General features: G+C 39.6%; 2 protein-coding genes across 2 annotated transcripts in view; one reads left to right on the top strand and one right to left on the bottom strand.

Moving 5' to 3' along the window:
* PYGL (glycogen phosphorylase L) overlaps window positions 1-2,334 on the top strand; it is a 41,038-nt gene extending 38,704 nt beyond the window's left edge. The window contains exons 19-20 of the mRNA XM_059182070.1: window positions 240-306; window positions 1,978-2,334. Coding sequence (XP_059038053.1) covers window positions 240-306; window positions 1,978-2,154 — 244 coding nt within the window. The 3' untranslated portion in view covers window positions 2,155-2,334. The remainder of the gene's footprint in view (window positions 1-239; window positions 307-1,977) is intronic.
* Window positions 2,335-2,411: 77 nt separating this feature from the next.
* The window catches only part of ABHD12B (abhydrolase domain containing 12B), a 31,849-nt gene continuing 10,961 nt past the window's right edge, over window positions 2,412-23,299 (bottom strand). Inside the window, exons 6-13 of the mRNA XM_059182071.1 lie at window positions 20,515-20,560; window positions 20,278-20,407; window positions 19,818-19,855; window positions 14,248-14,327; window positions 4,896-4,978; window positions 3,713-3,791; window positions 2,979-3,097; window positions 2,412-2,846 (exon numbers count right to left, since the gene is read on the bottom strand). Of these exons, the coding sequence (XP_059038054.1) occupies window positions 2,819-2,846; window positions 2,979-3,097; window positions 3,713-3,791; window positions 4,896-4,978; window positions 14,248-14,327; window positions 19,818-19,855; window positions 20,278-20,407; window positions 20,515-20,560 (603 nt within the window). The 3' untranslated portion in view covers window positions 2,412-2,818. The remainder of the gene's footprint in view (window positions 2,847-2,978; window positions 3,098-3,712; window positions 3,792-4,895; window positions 4,979-14,247; window positions 14,328-19,817; window positions 19,856-20,277; window positions 20,408-20,514; window positions 20,561-23,299) is intronic.

Raw genomic sequence — 23,299 nt, 5'->3', positions numbered from 1 at the left:
CTGAGATCAAACCTCACATCAGGCTCTGTGCTGAGAATACCCAGAGTCTGCTTGGTATTCTCTCCCTTCCCCTCCCTCCCCCTTTTCCCCCTCCCCCTGCTCATGTTTGCATGCTCTCTCTCTCTCTCAAATAAATAAATCTTAAAAAGCAAAAGATAATTCTAGGTGGAATCTTAGCACATATATTTTAATGAAGCTTTTTGTTATTTTGTTTTTTCCTTCTAATCACAAAAAAACAGGTTTAAAGTCTTTGCAGACTATGAAGCCTATGTCAAGTGTCAAGAAAAAGTCAGCCAGCTGTACATGGTGAGTACACTGCCAAGACCATAAACGAAACCAGTTTACTACGGTTAAAATTTTTGTTTCTTTTATTAAATCTAAATAACAGGGCCCCATTAACCAATCCAAAAAGAGAAGTGAGGCTGCTGTCCAGGATATTCAGACCTTATGTTCTGGTAGAACCATATCTAGTCCCCCCAAAATGCATAGACCAGAGTAAATTAAAGTTAGTGGCCATCAGCCAGCAGGGGCAGTACTCGAGTCAAGCTGAGTGGCTGACTACCTGCCTCCCAGAACTCAAAGACGGAAAGAAAACGGTTAACTCCAGCTCTTTCCTCTTGATCTCCACTTGTATTTGTGTGTAGAATGGCTCCAGAGGAAAAGAAATATAAAGGAAGCAGGAAAGGAAAATATGACCAAGGGCAAGGACAAGTGTGAATGCCAGTTTTGTACAATGGATCTCTTTTGCTAAATCTATGGCCCAAATCCAAAGATGCCCATCTCAAAGCCCAGGATTTGGTTCAATCTTTCCTGTTCATTAGTGCTAATTGCAGTTTTTACTCATAACAATTATCATATTGTTATGCTTAGAAACATGTTGAGAAGTCTATTCATTATCCATTTAAATGGTTTACTTTCTTCTTATTTAGTAGGTTTTCAAAGTTTAAATAAACGAATTTTAGACTCTGTGATACAGTACCTTATGGCATAATCATAGTTTCAGTTTTTCTTTTAAATTTTCATAATACATGGCTAATGGCTTTGAGTGATGGTCTGGTATTTTTCTTTTTTTTAAAATTTATTTAATTTTTTGAGTGAGAGAGAGTGGGGGTGAGGGGGTGAGGCAGAGGGACAGGGGGAGAGAAGCTGAAGCAGACTCCGAGCTGAGTGCAGAGCCAGATGCAGGACTTGATCTCACAACCCTGAGACTGTGACTGAGCCAAAACCAAGTGTTGGATGCACCATCCAGGCACCAATGTTCTGGCCATTTTTAACCAACTTTTAGAGTTCTTTTAAAAATCATGAGGGTATGAAATAAATAGCTTATTATATTACTTTACATAATTATAAAATTTGGATAGAATATTTTTTTTTCAAGGATAAGGCCTTAATTGATCCTGTTTTGAAACCCCAGTAGAGTATTTGGAATTCAGGATAAAGCTGGGGTGTCTACCTTCAGAAAGAACAAGAAAGGAGAAGTAGGTCAATAAACTGTCCCATTACATTGTTCCTCTGAACAACAACTAACATTCTAGAGTCATGTTTTTCACACGATGATGTAAGCCACAGATTAAATCTCTTGACACAGCATCTAGCAGATAATGAACATTAGTCCCTTCCTTCCCCTCTTGTTTAAAGGGAGGTGAAATTTAAAAAAATAAAGCATGGGGATATGGCTTGCATGCCAAAATATTGTAACCATAGCAATAATTACCAATTAGGGAATTTACATCCATGGTTTCTCTTAAAATGAAAAATACTCTTTTTCCTTCTTAAGAGAAATACACTCTAAGAAGGAGAAAAAGCATGATCTACCCTCTCTAGCTCTAAGCTGTGAAACAAGTGTATTTATGACTCACTACAACTGTATCCTGTCATTTTTCCCCATGGAATGTGCTTGGATATGCTTGGCCTAGCGTTCGTCATAAAGTTGGATGGGTGCTCAGGCCATAGGCCATATGTATGTGTTCTTTACAGAATCCAAAGGCCTGGAACACAATGGTACTCAAAAATATAGCTGCTGCAGGGAAATTCTCTAGTGACCGAACAATTAAGGAATATGCCAGGGACATCTGGAACATGGAGCCTTCAGATCTCAAGATTTCCCTATCCAATGAATCTAGCAATGGGGTGAACAAAGACAATGGAAAGTAAGTTGTAAAACGTCTCGAGAAAAAAAAAAATAACTTCTTACTGGATTTAAACCCTTTTACAATATTCTTTGATTTTTGTTTTATTTTGTTAGCTAATAATCTGGTTAGGAATTTCTGGGAATTGGGAGGGCAAGTGTATGACTGTATTCGGACTAAAAATAAAGTATCAATTTACAAGGGCTACATGAGTGCCAAAACTTGTTATTTGATGGTAGATTGAGAGGCAGGCTAGGACTTTCTCCAGGGCTATTCAAAAAGCTAGAAGATACTTGGAACTCTTTAATGCCATTTAAATTAACTAAAACACAAATTACTTAACTACATTATAGCACCATTCTTACCCTGTTAAGTCCCAACTAAAGACCACCTTGTTCACAGCCCCAGGATATTTGGTAACCACACATTTTTAGAAGGGATCCAAATTTTACCAAATTCTGATACTCTACAATGAGATTTCAGTTTGTTCCTCAAAGTAGACTACAAGCTAAATGAGAACTTTCAATAACGCCCAACATCCATGCTTTCCCTAAAATGGCAAGTGACTTGTAGAAATGTCAGTGACTTCAGCTCATCCAAGCAGCCCAGTACAACTTTACGTAAAAAATATGCATCGTGGGTGGTGTCTGGACCAAGTCTTCACTGCAGATTTCTGGTACTCTCAGGCCTCATGCCCACTGCTCACTCAGGAACTCTCTGCAAAAAAAGGACCTAGGTCAGCTCACATGCTTTCTCCACTTCCTGGTCTAAGTAAAGCCAGAGCAGCCCTAATTACCTTTAAGAGAAGGATTTAGCAAATCATTTAGCATTTAGCAAATTAGCTCTTACCTCACAGTGTTTAGTAGTGTGGGGCTTCTACAGAGGAAGTTGTGTTGGAAACCAGGGGGAAAGACCACCATCTTGACCCTCTCTTTGTTCCTGTAAGCGTTGTGTGCAATTTCATAGAGCTGCATGGGACAGAAAGATAGAGACTCAAAGGCTGATCATCAAAGGTGGTGTTTTTCTAATTTAATTTTCCTCAAAGGGTACAGAACAGCTAACTTGGGGACTTAGTCCCATTAAGTCAGAGATAAGGGACTCTTCTACCACCCTTCCCCAACTGCTGGTGTTGGCTACCTCTACAGCTAAGGAACTAAAAGCTGCACAGCTAAGGAACACTGACAGAACCTCATCCTTCTCTTGCCAACGCCCTCCCTGCAAGCGGACAGGAACTGCGACAGACCCACTCTATTCGTCTAAAAGAAAAGAAACTGAATCCCACTTTTGAGCCACAATGGGAGAGACTACATGGAGGTTGATGCAGCTGCCTGGGATTTTCTCTACCCTTGTAGATCCACACATATGTGTTCAGATGAGGATCCACCACAAACACTCCTTCAAGCTCCGCAGCATAGCACACTGATGCAGAACATAGACACCATGAGCATGGCCATTGAGGGGCGTACAGAATCCCTTATAATGTCAGAGACCCTCCTGTGGGATCTAATCTCAAAGTCTGGCTAAATGAGAAAATGGTGCAACACATATGGTATGTTTCAGGCAGCACTGAGTTCTTCGTTTACCTTCTTTCCAAACTCCAAAGGCACCGTCTTGTCATCCTCACCATGTATGATGAGAAGGGGAGAAGACAGGAATTTAACACTAGGCACAAGTAGAAGAAAAGCATTCAGTTAAAGAATTATAGGTTGGGATTTCTCTTCTTCTAAGTTAAAGCTTTAGTAAAACATGAAATTTGCCTCAAAATATAAGATCTCTCTTTCTTCTCCTCCCAGGAATGACAACTTCATACATAATAAACTTCATATAGTAACTGTTTTTTTCTTCCAGGAAAGATTATCTCTCTCTGTTGACTCACATAATTTAATTAGGTATTTAATTAATTTATTTCTGTATGATTTTTTAATAAGAAGAAAAATACTAAAAACACTCAATTTGTACAGTTAAAAGAACCTCATCTTTTTCCTTATTCTACCTTATTTCATAATATTTGGCATATTTTAACTAAAAGATTAGATCGAAGAAATGAAACAACTCAAAACTCAAAAATAGCAAGAACTACCATAGGACTAAAGAGAACTCTGTAGCAATGCATTTACTTTTCCATATAAATGTACAGATGGACACACGATTAACAGGATTAATCAGCTTCCTCGTCAACCTCAGAAAGGCTATGACACGAAGAAGACTTGTTCTTCATTTTAACTTGCTCAAACAAAACTTCCCAAATTCTGATATGCATCTGTCCTGTCACAGTGACTCACTGTTACTCCTGAGAAGTTTAGATCCTTCAAGTGTGTCTACATAAAGTACTGATAACAACCGCCCATTTGGAGGCACTCTTAAAATCAGCTGTGAGGGGCTAACTTGCCGAATTCTGGTCATTGGGCTTGCTGTTGGGTCAAAAGACTGAATGGTGAGTGGGTTTTGGTTACATGGGGAACAAGGCCTAGAAGTCAGGGATCCGCCAAGGGACATTAGACTAGACCCTCTCAGAGCACCTGTAAAGGGTCCTGTAGACTCTAAATCTACAACCCCCTTTATGACTTAAGAGAAAGTATCGACTTCATAAGTCATCAAGTTAGACATGAGGAAAATATCAAAAACTAAAAATTTGTGGACACGTTACCTCAAAGTTTAGTGCCCATCTAAGAATTCTTATCTACACATTCAGTAAGTCACATGATAGTTATGCCCCAGAATCCCCTAAATATAGTAAAAATGGACATCTTTTCATCATTAGCTTACTTTTCATCATTAGGGAAGACTATTTTGTCTTTTCTCAGGGCATCCATAAGCGTGCGTAAAAATCCTGGAAGTTTCCGGTAAATCTGTTTTTTAAAAAGAAAAAAAATTAAAGCATGACCTATATCTCTGTCATTTGTTATGTTTTCCTACATGAACTATACTAATGTAGAAAGTAGCAACTTCCTACATATAATCAACTTTTTAAAAAACCTCATGATTTTGAAAGTAACTCATGTCATTGTAGGGAAATTGGAAAATACAAAAAGGAAGAAAGGAGAGGGGTTTATATGTGTGTTTGTGTGTATATATATATGTATATATATACACATATATATACATACAGTGGAATATTATTCAGATACACACACACAACCACCACTTCTTCATCCACTCATCAGCTCATGGACATTTGGACTCTTTCCATAGTTTGGCATGAGAATTTTTTTTTTTTAAGATTTTTTCTTTATTTATCTGACAGAGATCACAAGTAGGCAGAGAGGCAGGCAGAGAGAGAGGAGGAAGCAGGCTCCCTGCAGAGCAGAGAGCCCGATGTGGGGCTCGATCCCAGGACCCTGGGATCATGACCTGAGCCGAAGGCAGAGGCTTAACCCACTGAGCCACCCAGGTGCCCCTGGCATGAGAATTTTTGACTAATCAGAATACTCTCTTCAGTAACTAGACTAGTTAATTATGTTCACTGTAGAAGCAATTTTTAGGTTATGCATCTATCACCGCTCTTTTACAAATGTGAAGATAGAGTTAATGGTGCTATTTGTATTTTAAAGAAATATGGGAAGCAAAAACAACACAATGTTAACAGTGATTGTTTGTGGATGGTGGGGATTAGGCATGATTTGTTTCTTCTTTCTAACTTTTTGCATCACCTTGGGCTCTGGGGCCCACAGAATCTGGCTGTCACCTGTCTGTCCTCTCAGCCCACTCCTATCCACACTCGGGCCATGCTGCCTTCTCCTGGAACACATCTGGAATCTACCACACAGGCTGGAATCTACCTCAGGGCCCATGTCTCTCCTTTCCCTCAGCTCAAGACCCAGATTTTCCCATGACAGCCTCTTGTCAGGCAAGGCTCAGCTCAGACGATAGTTTCTTCAGAGAAACTTTCCCTACCAACCCCCCATCCACCCACCAGTCCACCCCCTGTCACAGCACTTCTCGTCCTGAAAATCAGCTTGTTGTGTATTTGTCTCCTACCTGACTTCCCTACAGTAAGTACATACACTTCACAGGAAGTCAGGCCACAACTTTTTTTATTCCCTGTGGTATTCCTAGAACCTGGGAAATTTCTGGAACCTAACGGACACTTTAGAATAAAGACTTGTTGCAGATGGACTGAATCTACTGGGCCCATATCCCTGGCATACACAGTAAGCTATTCTCTGTCATGTTCACCGTAGTGTGACTTGAATTTCATTCAGATTTTATTCCTTGGAATAGATATGCCAAGAGAAAAGACCAGAAAAGTATTACATGTCTTCCTCCATTGTGCCTGAAGGGGGCGTGGGGAGGAAGGTGCTATGTCTATGATGGGACATTGCTGAAGGAAGGAACTAAGTACAGCACTGGGGCCAGTTTAAAAAGAAAAGAATTCTGCTCATTGTGGAAGGAATTTTTAGATTTTGCGAATCATTGCCCTTTATCATAGGGAGAAAGAGAGTCAGCTGCTCTAATACATCATCTGTTGTAGCCTTCTACTCTGAACTGTAGTAATACAGAGAATAGCATCTTTCTAAATATAATGAGCTTTAAACATTTGTTTTCCTGCTTTTAAAAAGTAGTTGGTGTCCTTGTAAGGAAATTAGCACAGAACAGGGAAGCTGGGTCCAGTAAAGATGAATATCCGTTTCACAGTTTTGGCCTAGGCCTGCTATTTCCAGGAGCTTCCACATTTTCATGGGAATGTGTCTGGCTTGCATTTTTTGCACGGTCTCATGGCAAATGATTTGCATTCAGGTGCCGTCTGGAGATCCTAACACTGCCTATCCTGCCCCTTTTCCTTTCTCCTTCTCTTATCCATAACTAAGGGCAAGATTTCTTGTTTTGTTTCTTTTGTCTTTGTCTCCTGATTCTAACACTCCTGGAATTAGGACTTCTCTGAGGAAAATTCAATAAGAGAAGCCCTTCAGCAGTTCATCTCAAATTCCAAAGGAATAAGAAGAAAGCAAGCCCAAGTCAATCTACCCCCCCCCACCCCATTCCTCATCAGCCAGCGGTGCTCCTTGAGACTCAGAGGTCATACCATCCCCTCTAGCCCAGACCACATCGATGGGCGCCTCATTGGTCTTCCTGCCTCCTCTCTCTTCTGGAATGCTGCTAAGTAAATATTCTTAAAAGACTAGTATGGGAAATGTATTGTCACAAAGCTTTGGTAGTATCACATAAGCTTCTTAAAAACAAAGTAAGAAACTCCCATCCTGGCAGCAAGCCCATCCACATCTGGCCACAATCTTTCATTCCAAAGGCTGCACACCTCCAATCCATCTGCCTCGAGTTAGAAGATGTAGGATTGAGTCCTGTTTCCTCCTCTTATGGGACATATAACAGTTGGGCAAGCCTCGGAGCCGCATTTCCCTCCGCTCTAAGTGGAGGCAATGATGCCAAACTCAGACTTGTTATGAGGATTGAAAAGGATGACAAGTGTTCAAGATCTTTCATGGAAGCCTTATAGGACTCAGGTATTTTATAGCACATAGCTTCCCCACTCCAGCCATGTGCCTTGGGTCACACTCTGCCCTCCTCTCTGTGTTTCCTAACTGCTCTCCCTTACTTTCAAGAAAAGAGCTTAGGGGCGCCTGGGTGGCTCAGTGGGTAAAGCCTCTGCCTTCGGCTCAGGTCATGATCCCGGGGTCCTGGGATCGAGCCCCGCATCGGGCTCTCTGCTCCGCAGGGAGCCCGCTTCCTCCCCCCCTCTCTCTCTCTGCCTGCCTCTCTGCCTACTTGTGATTTCTCTCTCTCTGTCAAATAAATAAAATCTTTAAAAAAAAAAAAAAGAAAAGAGCTTAGATCCTATCTCTCTGTAAGTCTTCACTGACCATACCTGCACACAAAGCCCTTCTCTTCCCTGAACTCTTCCTACCCTGAAATGACTGTTCTGCATCCTACCCTAGCACCTACCTTAGTCTACTTAGCAATGGAAAAAGTGGGAAAAGGGAACACATTTGTTGAGTCCCCGCTAGGAGCTGGGTACTTTGCAATGATTATCTCACTTAATTTAAACTTCTGAACAACCTTGGGCAGTAGGCAGTATCATCCCCATTATTTGAAGATGGGAAAACTCAGAGAAGGAAAATAACTTACCAAGGTCATAATTGGTTAGTGGCAAAAACCAAATTTGAACCCAAATCTATCTGGCTCCATAGCTCATGCTTTTTTTTCCCACTCTGTCATGCTGCCTTCCTATTTTGAGTAATGAATTGATTCCAAAGTGACTTATGGAAACCTCTGCCATTACTTTACATCCACCATTAATTTCCTACTTCCTCAACTAGACAGGAAGCTTCTTGAGAGTAAGGACCTATGCCTTTTACTGTATTTGTATGTCTCACACCACCTACACTTTCTTATTTAACAGGAATATTCAGAGTTATGGCATTCCACTGATCATAAAAAGAGTTAATGGCTATTCAGTGCTTACTCTGTCCCAGGCATTATTATAGATGCTTTTCATATACAAATTTATTTTCACAGTCATTTGGAATAGATTATTATTACCCCCATTTTATAGATGAGGAGATTAGAACATTAAAAGCAATTAATCCAAGGCTATACAGCTGTTAAGTGGCAGCCCTGGAAACCAACCCAGGGAGTCAGACGCCAGAGCTATGGTTCTTTAAGACAACATGATACTATAGAACTCCTCTACCTCTAAACCATAAGGGTATTAAACTGAAATATCATGACATTTTATTTATTTATTTTTTAAAAGATTTTATTCATCCATTTGACAGATCACAAGTAGGCAGAGAGGCAGGCAGAGAGAGGAGGAAGCAAGCTCCCTGCTGAGCAGAGAGCCCGATGTGGGGCTCGATCCCAGGACCCTGGGATCATGACCTGAGCCGAAGGCAGAGGCTTCAACCCACTGAGCCACCCAGGCACCCCTATCATGACATTTTAAAGTAAATTTCAAACTTAAAAATATTGGAAGATTCCCCATTTCTAATAATAGAAGAACCATTACAAACCAAACCTTTTACCGAAGACACTAGAAAAGCTAAAAAATATTTTAAAAACCTTTCTGTGAAGGTGTCAGAGAACTGCCAAGGCATCTTGAGTGGTCTGGTCATCCCAGAGAGGAGGGAATCTCAGAGAGGTAAAATGGACAGTCAACACCGCTCTTCTCCTTAAGACACAGCTGGCAAGTCAGGAGAAAGCAAAAAGTAGAGACCGAAATACACAAATAGAAAAAAGATGGCACAAATAGAAAAGAACATAGTAAGAAAGTAGATTTAAACCTAAATATATCCTAATTTCACTAAGTTAAATAGACTACTACAATTAACAAACAAAGCTTGTTTGAAAAGGAAACAAAACCCTACTACATACTGCTGACAAGAGATATGCATTAAATACAAGAATTCAGAAAAATTTAAAGTCAAAGCATAGAAATTATATATTATGCAAACACTATTCAAAACAAAGATATATTAGACACAATGCTGACTTTAAATCAAGAAGCATTACTAATCAAAAAGGATATTTCATAATAAAAAAGGATCAATTCATGTGGAAGATATAAAATTACATTCTTACTCAATGTATGCTCTACATATGTATAACATATGCTCAAAAAAGCTAAAGCAAAAATTGACAGAACTGGAGTAGAAATAAACTCAATCATGGCAAGATATTTCAATAATCTGCCCCGAGTAACCGATAAAACAACCAGTCAAAAAATCAGGGCACGGGCGCCTGGGTGGCTCAGTGGATCAAGCCTCTGCCTTCGACTCAGGTCATGATCTCAGAGTCCTGGGTTTGAGGCCCGCATTGGGCTCTCTGCTCACCAGGAAGCCTGCTTCCCCTTCTCTCCTTGCCTGCCTCTTTGCCTGCTTGTGATCTCTCTGTGTCAAATAAATAAATAAAATCTTTAAAAAAAATAATAAAATCAGGGCAAATACAGAAAAATTGAATGGCATGGTTAGTAATCTTTACCTAACTGATACATAAAGAACACTGCACCAAAAACAGAACATATTCTTGCCAAGCATATGGAACATATGCCAAAATTGACCATATGTTGGGACATAAAGCAAGTCTGAACAAATTTCAAAAACTGAAATCATACAGAGAGAAATCTCAGATCATGGCAGAATTAAGCTAGAAGTCAATAGCAAACATCAAATCCTCAAATGTATAAAAATTATAAAATACATATCTAAATAACCCATAGGTCAAAGAAGTCATAATATTATAAAATATTTTGAACTAAATGATAATTGAAATGCACTTGAAAACTTGTGGGATCCATCTCAAGAATGGCTTCGGTAGAATATGGCTTCAAGCATAAATTAGAAAAGAGGAAATACTGAAAATAAATTACCCAAGTACCATCTCTAGAAATTTTTTAAATAATAAATTGAATCTAAGAAAATAGAAGAAAGGGAATAAAAAGGTAAGACCAGAAATTAATAAAACAGAAGGCATTCAATATAGATAATCAACAAAGTCTGAGTTGGTTCTTTGAAGAGAGTAATAAAACTAATTCTTGCTGTAAATGTTGGCTGTCCCCCTTCTCCTTAGCCTTGGATAACAGAAGCCATTGCCCCCAAGGTTATGTCATACACACACACCCCAATTATTGTGTAACCCTGCAGACAGCAGAAACAACCAGCATCCCCCTATAGTTGACTCAAAGCTTAGAGTCCCAGGTGGATCAGGCCAAAGCTACACTTTACTTGAAGTCACATCTTGTCCAGCTCTTTCTTTTTCTTTCCCTTTCTTTTTTTTTTTTTTCAAGATTTTATTTAATTATTTGACACAGAGAGAGAGCACAAGCAGGGGAAGCAGCAGGCAGAGAGATAGGGAGAAGCAGACCGACTCCAGGCTTAGCATTCTGAGATCGTGATCTGAGCCAAAGGCAGATGCTTAACCGACTGAGCCATCCAGGCACCTTTCTGCTCTTTCCCCATCCCTTATCCTATAACCGTCATTCAAATGATCTTGCAGGTTTTGCCTTTAGACCACTCTCTCAATAAATCATGAACATCAAGTCCCTGTCGTGGGCTCTGTTTATAGGAGAACCTGACCTAAAACTAAAATTAAGAAAACCTCAATCAACCAATCAAAGTAAACTTATAAATATGATGTTCCTAAATTAGAAAATTCAATATTAAAAAGGCATCATTTTCCCCCAAATTATATATAGACCTAATGCAATTCTAATCAAAATCCTGGGAAGCTTTTTATAGAAATTGGTGAGTATATACCAAAATGTACATCAAAATGCAAAGGACAAAGAATAGTCAAGACAAATCTTGAATAAGAAGAACAAAGCTGAAAAACTTACATAGATAATAAAAACATATTATAAAGCTACAGTAATCAGGGACTCCTGGGTGGCTCAGTTGGTTGAGCGTCCAACTCTTGATTTCAGCTCAGGTCTTGATCTCTGGGTCCTGAGATCAAACCATGCTTTGGGCTCCACACTGGGTATGGAAACTGCTTGGGATTCTTTCTCTCCCTCCCGCTCTCTCTGTCCCTCCCTCCATTCACTCTCTCTCTTTAAAAAAAAAAAAAAAAAACAACTATGCTAATTAGGAGATGCAGCATTCATATGAGAATAGACAGATAGATAAGGGGAAGAAATAGGAATCTACTAACAAACCCATATATATTAAGCCCTGATATATTCAAACATTGGCACTGCAGAATTGGTAGAGAAGGTTTGTTTAGTAAATGTTACTAAACTGGATATCCATATGGACTTCTACCCCCTACATACAAAAACCCATACTTGTAGATTATACTTCTAAATATAAAAAGTAAAACGGACTTTCTACAAGAGAGCATAGAAGGGTATCTCCATAATCTTTGGTATCCACAGTTTTATTGAACAGGACACTTTTCTTAAAAATATTAACTGCATTTTGATAATTGATAAACTGGTCCACATTAAATTTAGGAATATCTCTTCATCATAAGATAACATTAAGGGAGTGAAAAGGCAAAGTAAGAGAATATACTGGCAATACAAGTAGTTTTCTAATGACTTATCCTATGAAAAACTACAACAAAAAAGACAATTTAAAAATGAGCATGAACAAATATCTCACAAGAGATACCTAAATGACTAATAAACATGAAAAAAAATCCCAGCTTCATTAATCAATGAGATATCCATACTAGGACAAGGATGTGAAGCAATTGGAACTCTCATATACAACAGGAGGGAGAATAAAGTGGCTGAGTCACTTTGGAAAACTGGTTGGCACTCTAATTACTAAAGCTAAACATATGCATAGCTTACTGTCCAGCAATTCCACTCCTAGGGTATACTCCAGTGAAATATGTACCATGTTTGCAGGATACATGTTCAAGAACATTCATAACAGCAGTGTTGTTAATTACCTCAAGTAGAAAGCAACTCAAATGTCCATAAACAATAAGTCAATAAATTGTATATTTATATAATAAAATATTATATAGCAATGAAAGCAATCAAACTACAACTATACCTCTAGGGTAAAATCCCACAAATATATGTTGACTGAAAAACATAGAATACATCCTCTATAATTCTACTAATTATATAAAGTTCAAAAACAAAATTATATTGCTTAGAGATGTACATGCAGATGGTAACACTATAAAGGAAAGCATGGATATGTTTACCATTGAACTCAGTCTAAGGATTACATCTAAGGGGAGGCTAATTGGATTAGGAAGTGACTTACAGGAGACTTCTGGAGGGGCTAGTGTTGCTAACTTCTGGACTTAAAATGTTAGTTACATGGATGTGCAGTTCATAATTATTGGTTAAATCATGTATTTTCCTATCATGTTTCATTTCAAAATTAGAATTTCAAAAAAGAAGCAAAATACATGGATTGTATCTGATTTATCCGTACAAATTAATGAATTTATAAGTAATTACTTAGAATATAATAATAGGTGCTCAATTAGTGGTTACCTTAAAATGTATACTTAATTGCCTAAAACCAATTGAAAGTGTTTCATTATCTCAAATTACTCTGCATTCAGTATTTTTTATTATAGAGGGGATTTCTGTATCGAGATGGAGCTTTTAATACAGGCATTTTTCAAGAAGATGTGGTCTGTGAATTAGCTGTCCCAGGAAGTAATGAGCTACCTTCTCCTGAAATAGTTAAGCAAATTCAGAAAGTTCTATGCTGATTTATTACAAAAAAGTTTCCAAAAGTAGGCAGCTGTATTAAAGTACCCTTAAAATGCCTCCTAACATTATCAAAGTTCAAAAATTTGGGGTCATGTATTCCCTCTGAGAATCCTCTCTCTCTCTCTCTCTCTTTCTCTGGCTCATTGACTAACATTTATAAGGCGGTATGTCTATAAGCAGTTGAGCGTCAGGCATGGGATGAAATTAGGATAATCTGCACAACAGATTTTTAAAAAACTAGATCTTGTTGCCTAGTTCTTTAAACTTTATCTTCTTGGAAAGATTGTCTTCTCTACCTGGGCTACTGTGTAAAACCACTTGGCAGCTTCCTTGAATTCTCTACAGACATTTTTAAAATCATAAAATAATGATAAATATATGGCTGACAATCATAGAGCTAAAAATTATATAGGAGAGGCATATTTTCACTTTAAAAGGGAAAAATAATGAACTAACCTAAGTCAAGTCTATTTAAAAACTACATGATAAAAGGTAGAGTTAAGTGAAGAGGAGGGGAAAAAAGCTTTGGCTCTTAATAAGCCATTATCTCGGGTGCCTGGGTGGCTCAGTGGGTTAAGCCGCTGCCTTTGGCTCAGGTCATGATCTCAGGGTCCTGGGATCGAGTCCCGCATCAGGCTCTCTGCTCAGCAGGGAGCCTGCTTCCTCCTCTCTCTCTGCCTGCCTCTCTGCCTACTTGTAATCTCTCTCTGTCAAATAAATAAACAAAATCTTTAAAAAAAAAATAAAATAAAAATAAAATAAAAAAATAAGCCATTATCTCAACCTATTAGAAGAAATAGAAGAACTACAAAATCCAAAAGCCATTGTGCCCTCCTTCAATAGCAGCTGGCTAAAAACCTGTCTCAGGTAAAAAATAACTTAGAAATATATAATACTAGTTAAGAAAAGAAAATGGTTAATAAGCGTAAGTGTGCAGAAATCGCCTACACGTTCACGTCTTGTGAAGACGGTTCAGAGACTCACCTTTAACAAGGGATAATTAATACTTGCAACCCATATGTTGGTAAATGGAGCCTCCAGTATAAGAGCATCAACTGGGAATCCTTGAAAATAATAAAAAAGAAATAACTATCTGATCATATTTAAATACTACCTTTTCTAAACAAGGAGTCCTCAAGGTCCTATACATGAACTACCTGAACCAAAGTTATTTGTGAAGCTTGTTAATAATGCAAATTCCTGGACTCCACACTAGATTTGAATCAGTCAGAATCTCAGGAAGGGGAGTGAGAATGTGTGTTTTCAAGTGGGCACCCCCACCCCAAGAGATTTCTATGTACATGATAGTTGAAAATCACTACCTTCTAGGACACAGCCAGGTTTTCATGACTTGGATAATTTAAGAAAGCAAAGTACTATAGGAAGGAAGAGCATTCTGCAGCCCATGGTTAGGAATGTACCAGAGGCTGACTAGGTTGTTTTGCTCAACACTCCTCTAAGAACAATTAGAAAAGGTGTGTCAGATGGGGATATGTATCCATATATGTACACAGGTGTCCCCCTTTATCCACAGTTTCAGTTATCTGCAATCAAGAGAAGTCCAGAAGCAGATAATCCTGTTTCTGTCATACTGTCAGAAGATCAGTAGTAACCTAACACTACATCTCAATGCCTACATCATTCACCTCACTTCATCTCATCATGGAGGCATTTTATCATGACACGTCATCACAAGAACAATGAGTACAGTACAATAAGTTATATTAGGAGAGACCCCAGTCACATAACTTCTTTTGTAGTATATTTTTATAATCGTTCTATTTTAGTATGTTGTTATTAATCTCTTACTGTGCCTACTTGATAAATTAAACTTTATCATAGGTATACACATATAGGAAAAACACTGTACATATAGGGCTTGGTATTATCTGTGGTTTCAGGCATCCACTGTAGGTCTTGGAACATATCCCCCAGGACTAAGAGAAGATTACTGTATGTATATGTATATGTTTGAAGGCATCTGAAGGCTATTAAATCAATGAGATTTTGAGAGCCAACACCAAAAGAAAAAAAAAATCCGTGAGAGTTTGAGAAGTTTTTCCCCCTCAAAGCAGTTGAAACTTTGAAAGCAACAGTAGTGGTTGCTCTTAGAGGCTTAGAACTAGACAGAATTTCAGCAGTCCCACAGGACCAAAAGACAAAAATTAGAGTTTGGAAGCTGACAAGAAGGAGGACTCTAATAAATTTCTCAAGCTTTTGGTGACTTCAAAGGACTACACCCTGAGAGTAATGATGAACTAAAACTGGACCAGACCTCTTAGAGACTAAAGCCCAGCTTCAAATCAGCTTAATTTCTGATAGGATTAAGATGATCTTCCCCCTATTTTAACTGCTTTTCAGGAAAAAAGTAAATTTTGTCTGGAAAAAGATAATATTATCCCTAGGCCCTCAAATTATCTCTATAATTTCCATAAACAATATCTAGCATTTAATAAAAAATAACTAGAGAGGGGCACCTGGGTGGCTCAGTCAGTTAATTGTCTGCCTTCCACTCAGGTCATGATCCCAGGGTCCTGGGATGGAGCCCCATGTTAGGCCCCTTCCTCCATGGGGAGCCTGCTTCCCCCTCAGCCTGTCACTCCCCTTATTTGTGTGCTTTCTCTCTCTCTTTCTCTCTCTCTGTCAAATAAATAAATAAATAAAATCTTAAAAAAAAAAAAAAACTAGACATACAAAAATAAAATAAAGAGGCCAAAATTACAAAAACAAAACAAAAAACAATCAAATTATCACTCTTCGCAGATGATATGATACTATATGTGGAAAACCCAAAAGACTCCACTCCAAAACTGCTAGAACTTATACAGGAATTCAGTAAAGTGTCAGGATATAAAATCAATGCACAGAAATCAGTTGCATTTCTCTACACCAACAGCAAGACAGAAGAAAGGGAAATTAAGGAGTCAATCCCCTTTACAATTGCACCCAAAACCATAAGATACCTAGGAATAAACCTAACCAAAGAGACACAGAATCTATACTCAGAAAACTATAAAGTACTCATGAAAGAAATTGAGGAAGACACAAAGAAATGGAAAAATGTTCCATGCTCCTGGATTGGAAGAATAAATATTGTGAAAATGTCTATGCTACCTAAAGCAATCTACACATTTAATGCAATTCCTATCAAAGTACCATCCATCTTTTTCAAAGAAATGGAACAAATAATTCTAAAATTTATATGGAACCAGAAAAGACCTCGAATAGCTAAAGGGATATTGAAAAAGAAAGCCAACGTTGGTGGCATCACAATCCCGGACTTCAAGCTCTATTACAAAGCTGTCATCATCAAGACAGCATGGTACTGGCACAAAAACAGACCCATAGATCAATGGAACAGAATAGAGAGCCCAGAAATAGACTCTAAACTCTATGGTCAACTAATCTTCGACAAAGCAGGAAAGAATGTCCAATGGAAAAAAGACAGCCTCTTCAATAAATGGTGCTGGGAAAATTGGACAGCCACATGCAGAAAAATGAAATTGGACCATTTCCTTACACCACACACAAAAATAGACTCAAAATGGATGAAGGACCTCAATGTGCGAAAGGAATCCATCAAAATCCTTGAGGAGAACACAGGCAGCAACCTCTTTGACCTCAGCCACAGCAACATCTTCCTAGGAACAACGCCAAAGGCAAGGGAAGCAAGGGCAAAAATGAACTATTGGGATTTCATCAAGATCAAAAGCTTTTGCACAGCAAAGGAAACAGTTCACAAAATCAAAAGACAACTGACAGAATGGGAGAAGATATTTGCAAATGACATATCAGATAAAGGACTAGTGTCCAGAATCTATAAAGAACTTAGCAAACTCAACACCCAAAGAACAAATAATCCAATCAAGAAATGGGCAGAGGACATGAGCAGACATTTCTGCAAAGAAGACATCCAGATGGCCAACAGACACATGAAAAAGTGCTCCATATCACTCGGCATCAGGGAAATACAAATCAAAACCACAATGCGATATCACCTCACACCAGTCAGAATGGCTAAAATCAACAAGTCAGGAAATGACAGATGCTGGCGAGGATGCGGAGAAAGGGGAACCCTCCTACACTGTTGGTGGGAATGCAAGCTGGTGCAACCTCTCTGGAAAACAGCATGGAGGTTCCTCAAAATGTTGAAAATAGAACTGCCCTATGACCCAGCAATTGCACTATTGGGCATTTACCCTAAAGATACAAACGTAGTGATCCAAAGGGGCACGTGTACTCGAATGTTTATAGCAGCAATGTCCACAATAGCCAAACTATGGAAAGAACCTAGATGTCCATCAACAGATGAATGGATCAAGAAGATGTGGTATATATACACAATGGAATACTATGCAGCCATCAAAAGAAATGAAATCTTGCCATTTGCGACAACATGGATGGAACTAGAGCGTATCATGCTTAGCGAAATTAGTCAAGTGGAGAAAGACAACTATCATATGATCTCCCTGATATGAGGAAGTAGTGATGCAACATGGGGGCTTAAGTGGGTACGAGAAGAATAAATGAAAGAAGATGGGATTGGGAGGGAGACAAACCATAAGTGACTCTTAATCTCACAAAACAAACTGAGGGTTGTTGGGGGGAGGGGGTTTGGGAGAAGGGGGTGGTATTATGGACATTGGGGAGGGTATGTGTTTTGGTGAGTGCTGTGAAGTGTGTAAACCTGATGATTCACAGACCTGTACCCCTGGGGATAAAAATATATGTTTATAAAAAATAAAAAATTATATTAAGGGGCGCCTGGGTGGCTCAGTGGGTTAAGCCGCTGCCTTCGGCTCAGGTCATGATCTCAGGGTCCTGGGATCGAGTCCCACATCGGGCTCTCTGCTCGGCAGGGAGCCTGCTTCCTCCTCTCTCTCTCTGCCTACTTGTGATCTCTCTCTGTCGAATAGATAAATAGAATCTTTAAAAAAAAAAAAAATTATATTAAAAAAAAAAAACAAATAATGGAAATAGATCAAAGGATCTAGATATTGCTATTATCCTATACGGACTTTAACTTGTAAATAAGCAAGTGTAAAATCATAAAGTATTTTTTTTAATTTGATATTACATAGTGAACGATATAATATGTCAAAAGAAAAATTTTAAACTAAAGCACAAGGAGAAAAATGTCTGGAAAACCCAAAAAAGAATATTGGAAACATACAGGACATGGGAACAGATCTAAAAAGATACATATAATTATAGTCCTGGGGGAGAGAAGATGAAGAATGGGGTAGGCACAATATTTGAAGATAAATGACCAATTTTCCAAGATGGGTGAATATCAAGCCAGAGTTATTACAGTGCTATGAACCCCAAGCGGGATAACTGCTAACAAACCCACATGTAGGAAAATCAAAGTAAAAATGCTGAAAAACAAAGCAAAAAGAAAACCTCAAAAATAGCCTGAAGAAAAAGTAATTATCTTCAAAGGAGCAGCAGCATGACTGGAAGCTGACTTCCCAACGGAACACTGAAAGCCAGAACCAAACGGACAACATCTTCAAAGTGTTGAAATAAAGTAACTGCCAACGAAGAATTCTATGCCCGATGAAAATATCTTTCAAAAATGAAGACAAAACAAAAGATATTTTCAGACCAAAGCTGAGGGAATTCTTCACCACAGATAGATAGGCAGAACAAAAATCCCCAGTGGAAGCCCAGAAATGCGAGAAGTAATAAAAAGCAAAGAAAAGGGTAAATCTAGATATTGACTTAAGGTAAGAGCAATAACATTTTATGGAGTGCGTATTATAGAGAAAAGTAAAATACAGGATAGCAAGAGTTCAAAGTCAGGGATGTAAATGGAATTGCATTATCCTCCAAGAAGTGAAGTATTCATTTATATGGGAATTTAGGTCAGATAATACAACATTGTCAACACTGTGCAGGAAGTATCCACAGAGAGCTATGAGTGCTTAAAGGAGCAGGAAATAATGTCTGCTTTATTTCCATAATTAATTAAGACTGTGGATAGCAGGTGACTTGCTTTAAATGTTCACATAACTCAGCCTGACCAGTATTGACAAGCCTAAGAAACAAAGCAAGAGATGACAAGCTTTTGATTTTGATGAAATCACCTTGTCCTGTTCACAGAGATTCTAACTCATGGAAACAGCTAGGGTCCAGGAAACCAGCATTTAGAACAAGCACCTCTAGGGAATCTGAGACAGGCCGAGCTCAGAACACTGGGAAAGGCTGACATACATGTCACGAAAGACAAGCTGCAGAAAGCAAGTCCTGCTTGTGACTTCATAAAGGGCGTTTTCCTCTCCCATGATCCAAGTCACTCCACAGGAACATTTACTTCACAAGAAGGGTTTTTCAAGGGAGATTTTAACTCTTCCTGAGTGTTTCATGACCTTGAAAGGCAACTATTGTTTTATATTAAATAGAAAAAAGAAGGTTTATTACACAATCAGCGATTGTCTAAGGTCAGGGTGCTCTAGGTATCTCTGTGTTCCGAGTGCGCACAACAGTCCGTAGGCTACCTTTTCTTCCCCACCCCAAGCCAAGACGTGATACATGGAAGCATTGTAGAGTACCTTTCTCTTCTAGTACTTTTGCAGCATTTGTTGCAACTCTGTAAAGCAATGAAAATTAGTACAGATGTGAAGCAATGACTTAACAGTCAGGTAAACAGTACAAAATGTAACATCTGATATAAGCATCTAATGAAAGTTCTGGACCCTGTGGTAGGAACATACATACAACTTCAGGGGGTTCCACTGGCCCTAAATTAGGAATCCTTTCCTTTAATACTCTCAGAGAGAGTTCTGGAACAGGCTTCAGTGTCCTAGATAACCACAGAGCTACACCGTCCCCTGCATTACAAACAGGCACGCTGAGATGGCAATGTCTCTAGCCACATGTGGGATGTGAGAGAAACCAGAGCTCCACCTCCCAGCTCAGTGTTCCCTCCTCGGCTCATCGCTGCCTCTGATGACACCAAAGCCCCAAGGACTGCCCCCCCGCCAAAAAAAGCCATCTTCAGACCCCACTTACCCTGTACCCAGAGAGTGGCCCCAGAGACACACAGGTGTGGTACCACTTCTCGCCTTGGTCCACTCGTAAACACAAACAGCATCCGTGGTCAGCCCCTCCTCTGTGGGCTCACCCGTGGAATCCCCGTACCCTGGTGGTAAGGAAAAGCGAGCACAAGTATCACTACCTCCAAAAGGAGGGCTATCAAAAGCCCCCCAGCTTATTGAAAAGTCTTTATATACTGTTCTTCACACACACCTCTGTAGTCCACAGATAGGACGTGAAAGCCACCATCGCTCAGCATCTAGATGATAAAGGAGAGGTTATCATTGTGATTAGAAGGTGTAAACTGAAAAGGGGGTATAACCTCCTCAACACTTCCATAATCCTCATTGCGCCGGTTTCCTAGGCAGGGAATAGATGAAATCTGCTGTTTGACCTCAAATGTGAGAAGGTCAGACTCAAAGGGAAAAAAGGGAGGCGGGGCGGCGGGGATTGGGGGTGGGGTGGGGGCGGCCAGAGCAGGTCAGACAGCCTGGACACACCCTGGCTCTGCCCTGGCTCTGTGACCTTGAGCCACCTAACATCTGAAGAGGTAAACAGTATTCTGAAAAGCGAAAAAGAATAGTAGCTCCTTCAGCTCCTTCAGGACTGTTGGAAGATGACGTTAGATGAAAGTATTGAAGTTGGTACAAAGCAAATGTCCATTTTAAGAATTCGCTTGAGAACAAAAGGTCTACAGAGTTGTAGTAGAGGCAGTCAAATAATGGGAAGATATTTATATTAAATGTGAACAGATAAAGAGTTAATGTCAATCAAAAATAAAGAGATTGCTTGATTAGATGAAACCATGGCCATGCTCCATGTGGATGAACGAGGCAAGAATATGACGTCCTATAAGTCAAGCAGAGAGAGTCAATTATCATATGGTTTCACTTACTTGTGGTGCATAAGGAATAACACAGAGGACATTGGAAGATGGAGAGGAGAAATTTGGGGGAAATTGGAGGGGGAGACAAACCATGAAAGACTGTGGACTCTGAGAAACAAACTGAATGTTTTGGAGGGGAGAGCTGTGGGGGGTCAGGAGGACCTGGTGGTGGGTATTAAGGAGGGCACATATTGCATGGAGCATTGGGTGTGGTACATAAATAATGCATTTTGGAATACTGAAAATTAAATTAAATTAAACTAAAAAAAAAAAAGAATATGACGTCCTTTTAAATGAAGTGAATTTCAATGACAGACAAAGAAGAGGGGACAAAAATGTACAGTGAAGATACTTCTATAACTTTATTTAATCCTCACAATAATCCCTAAAGGTAGGTATTATCCCCATTTTAGCGATAAAGAAACGGAGTCCTAAGGGTTTAAATAACTCGTTCCTGGTCACCCAGATGGCTAGAGAAAGAACCAAGACTCACACCTGGGTCTGCTTCTGTCCCAACACCGTGCTTCCCCTGCCACAGCACAGATGTGGGGAGCTGAGTTTCCCCAGGAATCTTTCAATGCAAATTCAGCTAATACTTACGAACTAAAGGAAACTCTTTTATATCAATTTAAATGGCCTTGCCTCCAGAACAGTGATCCAGGACACAGAGCAGTTAAGCATCCCAGAAGTGGGAATATCCATGCATCATTTGTGGCATCGTTTGTAGATGGAAAGACCACTTGGTGAAACAACTTGAGAACAAATCTGACTTCTAAAAATTTATCTCTAAGAAAAAAAGTCCAAAAAAAGAAGAAACTAAATGCTTCAAGTTTTCTCTAGCAACATCACTGAAATGATTTTAGGAGGGAAGATCTTGTATCTAGCAACAGTGGAATCATTAAATAAACAATTGCCTACAAATATAGTAGAGAAGGATCACCTTTTAAATTGGTAACTATGGTAACTACAGAAAACCATGGAAGAATGTTTATAACATAGTATGCACATAGTATTAAGTAAAAGAGCAACAATGTAGAATTACATATAGATATAATCATAATAACATAAAACTATATAAAGTGATAAAGACAACTAGGTTGAAAACAGCTGTACTGGGTGACTGAAGTGACAAAAGAAATGAATGAGAGAGAGGGAGTGGAGGAAGAAAGGGAGGAAGGACAACATGATAGCAAAGACTTGATTTTTAAAGGAAATCACCCCATCTAAAGAGGAGAACCAAGGGCTACGGAAGTCTGGTCAGGTTGGGAGATGATGACTAAGGCACAAGGTATCCAGAATCTTCCTGGAGGAAGAAGTCTTATCATACCTTTCCTTCCCATCCCAACTACCACAAGGATGCCCTGGCTCCTTTTCACACCTAAATCTATGATTCTTCCTTTCTGGGCATGTAGGGACTATACAATTCAGCTTTGCAAAGAGTGGGGGAGAAAAAAAAACAAACACACGTTCTCATGGACATCAGCCTCACCACCATCCCATGTAGAGAGGGCAAAGAGTGAGGTGCAGGGTGGAAAGCAAACCTAAAAATTAATACACATTATCATCCCAGGCAGAACTGCACCCAGCCCACCACCCACCAGAGTCAGCTCTGGGAAGGCCGGGAAGAAAGTGAGGAGTCCACAGGGGAGGAGCCTCCTGTCTGAGCCAGGGAGGGAGGATGAAGGAGGTGCTGGGCACACTGGGCCTGGCAGGATGCGGGGCCCCACTCGGGCTGTTATACCAGGGAAGGGCTCTGAGGTGGGAGCTGGCCTGGCATGTGGGAGGAAATATCAGAGCACAAGCACTGATCAAAAAGTGCACCAGCAGCCTGGTCACCTGAGGGAGAGATTACCCAACTGGGGTGTGGGAGAAGATAAACAGATAGCTGCACTACCAGCTGTGAGTCAGCCATGGCTGCGTCTCCCTCACCCTCGGAAAAGCAGGGGCCGCCCCAACAAGCTGCCATCGTGTAGCAGGCTAGCGAGAAGAGGAGTGTGGCCACCAACCCACATGCAAAACCTTCTATGGAGCTGAAGCCAGAGCCTGAATGACTCTAACAGCAGACATTCTGTGTATTTATCCTCTGTCACACAAAAAAAGGCTGTTTCTCAC

The sequence above is a fragment of the Mustela lutreola genome, chromosome 7, assembly GCF_030435805.1.
Source record: "Mustela lutreola isolate mMusLut2 chromosome 7, mMusLut2.pri, whole genome shotgun sequence".
Taxonomy (NCBI): domain Eukaryota; kingdom Metazoa; phylum Chordata; class Mammalia; order Carnivora; family Mustelidae; genus Mustela; species Mustela lutreola.
Note: the sequence above shows the minus strand (reverse complement) of the source record. Positions and strands in the feature narration are given on the sequence as shown.